The sequence below is a fragment of the Caloenas nicobarica genome, chromosome 1 (genome assembly GCF_036013445.1).
Source record: "Caloenas nicobarica isolate bCalNic1 chromosome 1, bCalNic1.hap1, whole genome shotgun sequence".
Lineage (NCBI taxonomy): Eukaryota > Metazoa > Chordata > Aves > Columbiformes > Columbidae > Caloenas > Caloenas nicobarica.
Window position 1 is genome coordinate 72930154 of NC_088245.1, and position 12279 is coordinate 72942432.

Consider the following 12279-nt stretch of genomic DNA (forward strand, 5'->3'; position numbering starts at 1 on the left):
TAAAAAGAATGTAAAAACTAAGACATTTCAGATTTATAGTTAGCCATGCAATTTTTTCAATGATGTAAAAGCAAATAATTTAATGTATGAAGTCTAAAATCATATATCTTGAAAAGACTCAAGAAAGAAAGCATAAATATGAGATAGAAATCAAATGTACTAGAGCAATGTTATCTGAACTTCTGCCCACTCTTCTTACCACAATGCTCTGCACATTGTATACGCACCCCATTTACTTTAAAATATGATTCTTATTAGAGGTAAACACTCGTAAATTAGAGCTGAATGCAAATTTAAATGGAGGCTAATAAGAAATGGGAAAGACTGCAGCTTTTTGTGACTTATACAGCCTGCATGCCGATAAAGGGGTGGACATGACACAGCTACATGCATGTATATAATTCTTTTCACTTCATCTGATAGGAGTGTCACATGCCATGAAACAGCTTCTTACTGCTTCTGTTCCAAACCACATTTAAGAATAACTAAAATAGGAAACATTATTAACTTGGTTTGGCTATTTGGGCATATCTTGGTGGTTATATGAAGGATGTAATTAGAGTTGGTGAGGAAATTATTATTTTTAAAAAACAAACAAACAAAAAAACCTTATTGGGATATTTCTTCAGGTTTGGGGGGTTTTTTGATTTTAGACCTAAACAAAAACTCTACCTACCCACTGATGTTTAAATCACATCCCAATTTAGAAATCCCCAAAGGCATGCTTTTTCTGGTAAATACTTTGAAAGATGATAAGTGTCTACAGATTTACTAACTAGAAAGTAGACTACAAAGTCAATTATTTCATTTTAGGCAGAGATGAATACATAGATAAACTTGAACCTCCACCACTTATATTTTAAGAGATTTCTGTGGTTGTGAACTAATGAATGATAAACAGCACACATGTATGACTCAAGCTGTGTCATTTATTTTCTGTCCCCACAAAGTGTTCTTGAGCAATCTTTGAATTTTCTCTCTGTATGGTATTTACTCCTCCATGTTCTCTGATGAAACATTTCTCCTTTCTAATGACCGCACAGAGCTGTCATAGGTCCATGACCTTTTTAACACACTAGATGGTCTGTAGCAGAGAAGAAAAGCAAGAAGAGTCTTCTTGCCAACATTGCTTTTCGCTGAAGTCTCCCTCTAAGGTTGTGGTGCATATAGTACAAGTTACTTGGATGCAAAGGTATCACTAAACATATCACATTAGCGAATGTATACACTGCTGATGGTAATGGTAAAGCAAGTACCATTCACTGAGAAATGCAGGAATGTGAGTTCCCTGCAGAATGGGCACATACAGGCAGTTACAGTGGATGCTGATGCACTGTAATTTCACATCTCAGTCTGCCTTCCAATAAGCCCTTCACACTGTACACATGCCCTAAGCAAAATGGGCTTAAATAGGTTTGAAAATCAAAGCTCGACCATTCATAAAAGAGGAATAATTTATGGAACAAACAGGGACTACTTACTCCAGCCCAGTATTGGCAAAATAGTTTAGTAGAGAAAAATGTGTCCAACTTCCATTGATATAGGCTTCTAATTTACTTTTGCATTGGGGATTGGGTTTTTGTTTGTTTGTTTGTTGCTTATTTTGTTTTGGTTTTTTCTTGTGGATTTTTTTCTCCCATATCTGAACATATGTGGTTTTGTACTTCATTTCCTGTGAAATTACACCCTCATTCCTTTACAATTGGCCATGTAAACAGAAAGAATAGACCCCACTTTACACAGTTTTCAATCTTGGCTCTCAATCCCACTATTTGCAGTGTGTGAGTGAAACAAAATGCAGAGCTGGCCTCTTGAAGGCTAGGAAGGAAAATGAAGATGGAGATGCAAGGGCTTTTCCCAGGGTCACTCATTTGCAGAGAGGAGATAAGACTTAAGTCTCTGCCATTCCAGCCCTTGAACCCCTGGACAGTGCTGCCTCTTACATCTACAACCTCAGCTGAAATCTGTTTTCTCTATGTATAGAAAGTGTACATTGCGCGTTTCAAGGATATTCAAAATGGGGTTTAGCCTAAGGAGCATGCCCGTGCCATCTAACTACATGCAGTTAATTGAGATAATTAAATAAGGAATCAAGTTACTCCAGGCAGTATCTCTAGTCCTTCATGTCCACAAACTACCTCCACCAAGGTTTCCCTTTAGACTAACTTGATCTTGTCAGTTAGACAAACTAACTCCCTTCTCTCCAACTACTCTCTTTAACTTCCGTACACCATGAAGAAATTCCTTCTTGTTATGTTCATGTTATTTATAGTACCCTAACATTTTACCAGCTTCTTTTTTGCTTTAAATACCATGGATATAATTCTTAGTTTGAGTTTATTTTCAGTGTAATGAATGTCTCGTTTTTATTCTTTTTTATTTAGAAAAAGGGGTAGACAAAGGATACTATACTGTTGGAGCCAGACTGATCCGGCTAGAGGATAAGGTAAGTGCATGAAAGCTTTTTTTTTTTTTTTTTTTTCTGAATAACGATATCTGATCTACAGACATGCAAGATAGTATCTTGGCATGATTTACTTTAGAATTACAGGGCACCGTAATAAAGAATAATATCCTAATTTTTGTAAGGGAGTAGATGGAGTATCGTGTGCATGTTGTTCAGCATTAACCATTTACCTGCCATACAGACTTGGTTCTTGATTTTAAAAGGGACTACATCCATGTTGAAGCCAAATCACACATCTTGTAAATACCTCTTGTGAACTGACAAGGTGTCTGTCATGCCAGAATTGTTGAGTTAAACAGAACAGCTAATATCAGGAGCCTTTGTAAATAGCAACAGTTGATATCTCGGTTAATAATCTTGAGGTTCTTTAATTTTTACTGCATTTTTCCCCGTGCAGGTATCTTTACATCAACTTTGCCCCTCCCCCACTGTCTTCTTTCCAATAATATGTTCATCTTTATTATTAAGTAGAGTTACTTAGAAGTATGACTAAAGGCCAAATCTCAACGAGGTTCTATTGTTTTAGAGTTATCCCAAACATCCTCAAGAGCTTTTCCCACTCAAGTGATAACAAAGGTACAAGTTTGCTTAAAACTAGAAATCTATTTCTCTAGCGGTTTTTTGGTCAGGTCTCTTACCTACCCCTGAAGACTGGTGTCCCTAGAACAGTGTGCTTTCTGTGGACAGTAGCAGTGTAGTAGCTTTGGTATGTGGTATGATGTAACAGCTGAGACAAAAATCCATTTGAATTTAACATATCCAGTGCCTATTTGTATCCTTGTCTTACTCAAATTTGTCATGCAAATTTTCTTTTCACTTTCTTTTTCTGGGGAAGTGAGGCAGAAAGGAAACCTTTCATTATTCTTAAGAGGAATTGTGCATCTTGCCAAAAAGCAGAAATTGAAATTAAACAAATACAATTCCGCCCTCAGTTGCTTAATATCTAATGAACATTGCTAGGACAAAATTGGAAATATATGACGCTGCAATGTCAAAGGACAGGTTTTCTTTGACATTTAGCTTTTTTGGATAGTGTCAGAGAATCTGCTTCACAGATAAAGACAAATTATCTCAACTTTTAAAGTGGATTGGTCCCTTGCTCAGACAGTCCCATTCGAAGTGAAAATGGCTTTCGTTTAGAATAGCTTAATTCACTTCAGAAGAGACATATTGCTCTCTAACCACTTTATAATCTGTAAATTCACACCAATAGTTCATTCAGATTTCTGAATATGCATATTTAAAGAAATCCACAATACAGGTTTGAAAATCTAGCAATAAAAGTATCTGCAATAACAGTTAGGTTACTTTGTGTGAGAAATACTACTAGTGTTATAAATACTTCCAGAAGCAGTTCTTCATGGTCTCCTGCCTGCTCCATATTTATGAAGAAGAGAGATCAGAAAGTTATTAATGTCTGCATTGGTCCAGCTTTAACACAGTATGCTGTGGATTTGATAACTTTTTATTTCAAAGCCTCGACTAGCTTCTTAGTGCTTGTAAGTACCACAGAGGTGTCATGGTGTAAGGAGAGGAACGTTACAGGAGATGCCAATGTACGCAGTAAATGCTGCAGTCAGTGATCTCTGCAGCAGATATCTGTTTATGCTCAGCATTTACAGCTTAAACCAGTTAGAAAACCAAACTGTAGCTGATTCAAAAAGGTTATAATTTTTATCAATACTGCCCCAGTGTGAATACTTGGAGATGATAAAGCAACATGGTTTTGTCTTCTCATGTTAAATGTCTAACGTGGGCGTGTGGTAACTAGTCTGTAGCAGGGATTCACAATAACGTTCTTGGAACAACAGTCATGCAAGTTAAAAAACTCCAGTGGTATAGCCATCCTAAGATCATTTAAGCATGATACAATAAAGATCATATAAGCATGATATAAATATAGTTATCACAAGCTCAAACCATTAGTGCGGGCAAGTCCAAGCTGCTATTTTGTTTGAAGAATTAAACTGTAGTGCTTTAACTGATTGCATATTGTATGGGAACTGGTGATTTCTATCTACTCATTGTTCTGGAGAAAACAAATAGAAGGGAATAAAAATATGTCAGGATATTGTCATAAGATGGCTTTACAAAAGACATTCAATCATTGTAGCTTCCTTTTTGTTCTCAGACCAAACTACAAATGTAAAATAAAACATGGAAGTCTGATGGAACCCTGGGCATTTGTTGATTCAGTACAAATTAGCGTTCTTTTAGGTGTACAGGGCTTCATTCTCATATTCCTGCCAAGAACGTAGACGCAGTGCACAAAAAGGTTGTGTTGGTTTGTTTGGGGTTTTGGTGTTGTGTTGTTTTTTGGGGGTTTGTTGGTTTTTGGTTTTTTGCTTTTTGGTTTTGTTGGTGGTGGTGGTTGGTTTTGTATTTGCATCTTTTTATCATGCTAGGTTAAAATATATATGTTTACATAGTGAAAACAAAGTTAAGCTTCCCAGATATCTCTATTTTAATAGGACAATAGAAACAACCACATCCTGCTGTCAAACCACTTCCCCTAAACTATTTTCCCATGTCTCCTGGGCTCTCCTGCTTTAATAGTTCACTGTGTAGTAGCCGCCATGTGTCCGAATGTGAAACAATATTGGAGTCAGGAAGGACAAGCTGGTTTCAACCTCTGAGGAGAATAAATGAAGCAAGGGCATGTCTGACATCAGGCTCCAGCTGGTGGTGAAAAATGATCTCCCCCTTGGAACTAGAAAACCTTTGGGATCAGCCTCTTCTCCCTGGAGAAATTATTTTAACATTCAGTCACCCAGTACAGTCATGGCAGCCTCCCGGCTCAGTGACACATCTGATAAAATGACACATTTTTGGATGAAGACCAGTTGGTGTAGATTGGTATAAATGCAGTGTGGATTTGAACATTTCATCTACTTAAAAATCTGAATCAATAACCTATTAGTACACCTCTAGCCCAGACTGATCTTTCCCACCAGTATTTTCCAGTTCATTTGGTTTAGTTGTTTCTCCTAAAGGAACTCAGAATGTAATTCACGCATTCAGAGCTGTGCATTGTTCTACATAAAGCATAATTACTCTTTTTATATATTTTGAGAGAGGGAGGGAGAGAGGAGCATGTAATTCTGATGGTTAAGTTGAGCTTTATTCCCTTTAGAGGTTCGCTACTATTTGAGTTGAAATGTGGGATTTGCTGTGTAGAAGACATAGGCACAGATCTCTGAAGTGGTTGCTTAGTGATAAATAAAAGCTTTGATGCAAAAATGTTTTGAAGATTCAAAGATAACAGCCTTCCATTCACATGGCATGAGCAGCGCTGCCTGCAGCCTCTCTTTCATGACCATCTGCACTCCGTATGTATGCTTAAGGTAAAAAGGAAGAAGTAAGAACAAGTTCATGTAGGATGAAGTACCATGTGAGCCCAACACACAGCAAGTGGAAATACACTTGTATCACTTTGCTTCTGAGCATTGCAAAGCTGGCTGTAAAGGGATAAAATGCATGGTGGCAATTGCCAGACAATATATAAAACTCTTTCGGCAACATTAGTGTTGTGTAAGGATTTACTCCTTTCATTAACACGGTGTGATGCATAATGTAAGTTTATGCATAACGTTTTTCAACTTGTTTTTCCCTGAGTAGGGCACGAAAAGTTTATTTTGTTATGGTCAGTGTAATAATGTATTGTGGTTCTTTTCATAAAAACACTGAGATGTTTAGAGAAAGAATGGGGCTTCTTTCCCAACACATGATGTGTGCCATTTGGCCGACCCTTTCTCTAGTTTGATGGCAGGGTTTAATTTTAAATTGTGGTATGTAGCCATTGACAGATTCTTTTGAAATGCATTAAAAGGGAGATCAGTTCCAAGATGATGTTCTAGAGCTGGCATTAGTTTCTGTTCAAAATTGTAAACTAATGCTTCCTTATGATGAAATGATTATTTTTTGTCTTCTTTTCTTTTCAAAATTAGAAACAAAAATTGTGGTGTGCTGTGTCAAACTGCACGACAACCTATAAATAAAAACAGGAGAGAAAAGAATCTACAAATGAAAGGTTAGAAGGGACAGCTGTGTTGTCTTTGAAAAATAAATCTATTAGGTATTTTTATAATTATATGGCAGTCTTCTTTATGTGGTATTTACAGTTATGATTTACGTGCATATTACCGTAACTATTTCCATACTTATAGACAACATGTGATAATGCTAGGAGCCAAAAGCAACCATTTGGTAGCATTTAAAAAATGCAGAAACACTAAGGGAAAACAGGGCAGTAAAGCAGAACCCTTCTGAGCTTTATCCATCTGAGTAACATGAGCCAGAACAAAAGTGTCATCCAACATAAACAAATGTAGAGGTTGGATTGGGGTGGTAAACTCTCTCTTTACCGATTTAAACACTCATTTTACAGCTGGGAGCTAAAAGATGGGTTCAGAGAAAAGTGATATTTCCCTATCATCTTATTCCTTCTAGATAACAATGGAGAAATGGGTGTTTGTGAATCTGACTCCTGCTGTGATTACATCAGGAGTCATCAAATAGTAAATTATTTATCATGACAGTGCCTGCAAGCACCACCATAGTGAAGGCCCTGTCAGAATTTCCATTATAAACCCCTAATTTGAGGGGGTGGGGGTTGGTGATGGGCATAACTGAACTGCATTAAAATAAAATAAGGGGAAAAGCTAAAAATTGATGCACAATGAGTCAGTTGCAAAATGAGTGTGCTAGATTTTTGAGGTTTCAAGGATATGTCTGAAATAAACCCAGAAAATGCATTTGTTAACAAAACCATATTTTGGCACAAAGGTGTGTGTGGGTTGTTTACCCCAGTTCCTTAAAGATTGAGTCTGTCCATAATATAAAGCTTTTCAAAACACTTTGCAAATGGGCGTTATGTGGATTTTCCTAGCTACTAGAACAGGCTGATAGTTCTTAAAAGCAGTTGAGACACACTGCTGTTCCTTGTTGTAAATAGAAAATATGTTTCATCCTGGCCCTCTATGGTTTGCTAGTATGCATGAACACTGCTGATTTTTGGAGTATATCTTCTCAGGACAAATGTGTGTGAGTCAATAATTAACATAGCTAATGTGACTTGCAGTTACTAGTATATCTTGTGAAGAAGGTGTATTGGTTGTTGTACATGTTCTTGGAGCATGCCACATTCAGTTCAAGGAGATGGACAAGAGGTTCACATGGAAAGGTGCTGTGAATGTGTGTTTGGAATGGAATGCTAGAAAACACAAAGTCTGGTCTCATTTACTCCATAGCAGTCCAACACAAATCCATTGATTCTGCACCATACTTGTGAAGTCATTAGCTTTCATTTTTAAGCTATTGCCTAATTAAAAAAAAAAAAAAAAAAAAAAAGCATGATGCTTCAAACCAAATTCTGCTTTCATTTATGCCAGTGAAGTTAGTCGGGATTTATGCAGGTGTAAAATGCAAATTTCTTACATGGCTTTAAACATGATTCCAGCTCATGCATTGTGGTTTGGCCCTGGCTGGATGCCAGGTGCCCAGCAAAGCTGGTCTGTCACACCCCTACTCAGAAGGACAGTGGAGAGAAAATACAGCAAAAGACTCACGAGTCAGGATAAGGACAGAGGGAGATCACTCACCAATTACAGTCATGAGCAAAACAGACTCAAGTTTGGGAAAATTGTTTTAATACCCATTGAATGAGTGTAGTATAATGAGAAAACAAAAGCTAAATCTTAAAACACCTCTGCCTCATCCCTCCCTTCTTCCTGGGCATAACTTTACTACCAAATTCTCTACCTCCTCCCCCTAAGCAGTGCAGAGGAACGAGGCATAGCGGGTTACATCAGTTAATTGCATGTTGTCTCTGCTGCTCCTTCCTCCTCACACATTTCCCCTGCTCCAGTGTTGGGTCCCTCCCGTGGCAGACAGTCCTCCATAAAGTTCTCCAACGTGAGTCCCTCTCATAGGCTGCAGTTCTTCATGAACTGCTCCAGTGTGGGTCCCTTCCATAGAGCGTAACCCCTCAGGAACAGACTGCTCCAGTGTGGGTCCTTGCCACGGGGTCACAAGTCCTGCCAGCAAACCTGCTCCAGCCTGGGCTCCTCTCTCCATGGGGCCACAGGTCCTGCCAGGAGCCTGCTCCATCACGGGCTTCCGATGAGGTCACAGCCTCCTTTGGGCATCTACCTACTCTGGCGTGGACCTCCATGGGCTGCAGTTGGAGATCTGCTCCAGCGTGGACCTCTGTGGGCTGCAGGGGGGCAGCCGGCCGCACCATGGGCTGCACCATGGGCTGCAGGGGAATCTCTGCACCGGTGCCTGAAGCACCTCCTGCCCCTCCTTCACTGACCCTGGTGTCTGCAGAGTTGTGTCACTCATACGTTCTCACTCCTCCCTCTGGCTGCAGTTGCACATTTTTTCCCCCTTCTTAACTACATTATCCCAGAGACACTACCACCATCGCAGATGGGCTCGGCCTTGGCCAGTGAGGGTTCCATCTTGGAGCCATCTGGCGTTGTCTCTATCAGACAGAGGGGAAGCTTCTAGCAGCTTCTCACAGAAGCCACCCTTGTAGCTCCCTTACTACCAAAACCTTGCCATTCAAACTCAATATATCATGTCACCATGTCTTGCTCAATAGGAGTGAATTAACAAAGATAAGGTGAAACTAGAAATGGAGACTCAAAGAGTTCAGAATTAATCTGAGTGAAATAAGGTTTTTCATCTATTTCATCTGAGTGAATCTTTGTGGTATGCTGGGGATTTAAGGTACCATGGAACTGAAGTTGTGAATGCATTCTTCTACTGAAACATCAAGACAGATTTTTAATCTGAAAACCAAGTAATGCTGATTTAACAGCTCAGATCAGAGCTGCAGAGCTTTTCTACTTTGCTAGCTGACTTCTCAATGCAGAGAGGAACTGTCGCAGCCTGGACTTCTTCTGATTATCTGGGATGGTTTTATTCTCAGATAAACCTTGTTTAATATGGTTGAGAGGGAAAGGCTTGCTTTGAGCTGTCTGGTTGTGGTGGCAATGTCTGAAGGATTGGGCAAAAATAAGAGCTAACCCTGATGCGTCTGTCAAGCAAAAGGAAAAAATATATAGATCAGGTATTCTGAAGCATATCTGAAAGAATCCTGCCTGAATTCTTCTGTGTGGTTCTTGTTATTAGCCTTATCATATATGGTACTTGGTAGCACCCTTCTGATATTAAGGTTGTACAGCACTTTCCATTATAAAACTCTGTTTTCAGTTGCTTACATCTTTGCCAAACTTTAGCCATCTGGGCTGAAATTTTCCAAGGCATATATCTGCCTCAGGCTGAGATTTTCTGGAAAATTTATATGTCAGTGTGGGTCATCCTTTCTATATCACAGTAACCTGACCCACTGTGAAGATTCTCCCAAAAGTAAACATAAAAATGTTGATGGAAAACACTTGAGCTTCTTCTAAATTTGAGCAAGAAAATTGGACAGAAATGGAATATTATCTGCCAGTCTTGAGACCCAGAGGCCTGATCCAAAACATCATGAACTCAGCAGGAGGCTTTCGCATGGATCAGGCCCTGATTTTTAACAAGTGAAGGAGCAAAGAGTTTCGCGTCATGAGCACTTGCCAGGATGCAATTCACCATCATAAATCAAATGTTAAATAATTCCAAAGCCAAATAAATGAGCGTGCAGATGGCAGTGTCTGCTCCCAAGTGATTGCACTGACTGTTGATTAGCATCCAGCTCAAATAGTTTGATCTCATTTATAACCATCTCAAGGATTGCTGTGATTAGGCAATTGGTGCAATCTAGTTACTTTTCTGTTCTCTTGGCTGAAACTGTCCTGGTGGAACCAAAACTACCCAGCAAATGCTGGCCACGACACCTTGGAGCATGCTGGTGTGGGGGAAGGCAGGAGCTCATAGCTATATGCTGAGTAGCAGCCTGAAATCAATTTACAGCTACCTTACATTTAATAAGAAACAAGGAGAAATGCTGTACTACTCCACACTAATGCTCCTTGAGGGGAGCACACAGATTAACTGTGACTACCAAGGAGGATAGAAACAATAAAGTGATTTAGGGGTGCTGTTAAATAATAGAGCCTTTGGGAAAGGGAATCTTTTACAGGCTGTTACGATGTCGGAAGTCTAATCCATATTGATGCACCCCAGCTGTTTAACCTGCACAGAAAAGGTCCTGGAAATATCAACATTGACCACAAAGGCTGTGGTTGAGGGAGCCTGTCCATTTCTTCCTGTTATCTACCAAAGCCTTTTAAGCATCACAACTGGTGAGAAAAAAATTGAGAAAGGGGTCATGAGCTTAGACGTGTTGATTTCCTATAAGTTTTAGAGAAAATAAGTGGCTGGGTAGAGGACAGACACAGTTAATTCCTCTGCTCCCAGTAGAAAAGCCTGCAGTGTGAGCACTGCTCTTCCCAGGTGCCAGAAAGTCCAGGAACAAATGCAGAAGAAACAAAGCTCTGTTAGTTCTTTTGCTGATGAAGCAATTTATTTACTATTGCTGGGTGAAAAAATATATTTTTACCTCAGGAGTATTTTGGACATCTTGACAATTTTTTATGATGTTAAATCCTCCCACAAAAAGCTTTGACCTGAACTTCCAAAGAATAACAGAAATCAGATCAGCTCTAAGTATTTTGCTTCTACCTTTCATAACTTTTAGTAAGTTATTCTAAATTAACATAAAGTTCTAAGTAATTGGTCATCCTGGTACCCAAACCAAAATGCCTTAATTTAGAAATGTGAAAAATGAAGCATTTCAATAATACTTCTACCCTGTTCAAATTTAAAAAATAAAAAAAAAAATCATTAAACGTGTGTTTTCTTATGAACAGCTTTTAAAAAAATGTTATTTTCAGATGAAAGTAAATTTCATTTGAACAGTTTTTATTGCCTCAAACTGTTGTTGATATTAAACAATTTAATTTAGAAAGCTATTTTCAAAAACAGGTTTTTTAGTTGCTCTTAGTTGGGCTATGGCTGTATGTTGCAAGTGTTGTCTTTCCTACAAACAAGTTGAGATCCTTCCTTTGGAATGTTTCTCCATCTGAAAATGAAAATTTGTTTCTAAATGGAACATTTTTGAAAAGGCATAATGTTCTATGGAACCGTATTTTAAATCATATACTGAAAAAAAGTATTTCTGATTTTCTACTTCAGAGTGACTTTCGAAAATCAGAATTGGGGTGAAATGCCCTGATTTTTCTGAGCATTTGAATTGAACCGATTTGTTTCTGATTCATTTGTTTACAATTTTTTTTTTCATTCTGTTTCTGAATGAAAGATATTCCAGCATCATAAAGAATTCACAGAGAACATAGAGAAATTTTCCTGTAGGAAAAAGAGTAATTTCCCTTTACAATTCCTTATTTTAGAATTACTGTGTTGTTTTCACCTACTGCATTTTTCAGATCAGTAATTTAATGGGCAATTTTATTATTATTTGAATGCTCGGTAGTATTGACCTCTAATTCCTCTCGATCAGGGGAAGCACACTGGAAAATCCCAGATTTTTATTATTCAGATGGTTACTAGACTAGCAGCTGCATTTGTGTCTCAGGCAAGAACTGTGATGCTGAGTCAGAGTAAACATCTGTTTAATCCTGGAGCAATTCTGTTGCTGCTGATGGTCAGAATCAGATGCTAAGGGATAGACTAGAAGAATAAATTGAGTCTAAATTGCTATAACTAGTCTCTGTGTGTTTGCAATGGATTATATATAATAAGCAGTAGGAAGAATAGTGTTGTACAAGGCAAGTTACAGGATGACGCAGCTCTGTAAAAGAAAAAACAAAACCAAACAAAACAAAAGCAAACAAAAAGATACACTG

The 12279-nt window shown here is 38.4% G+C and overlaps 1 protein-coding gene across 1 annotated transcript in view; it reads left to right on the forward strand.

Annotated features, from left to right (window-relative positions):
• LOC135988442 (potassium voltage-gated channel subfamily KQT member 1-like) overlaps positions 1-12279 on the forward strand; it is a 501042-nt gene that overhangs the window by 292575 nt on the left and 196188 nt on the right. The window contains exon 15 of the mRNA XM_065634462.1: positions 2385-2446. Within this exon, the coding sequence (XP_065490534.1) occupies positions 2385-2446 (62 nt within the window). The remainder of the gene's footprint in view (positions 1-2384; positions 2447-12279) is intronic.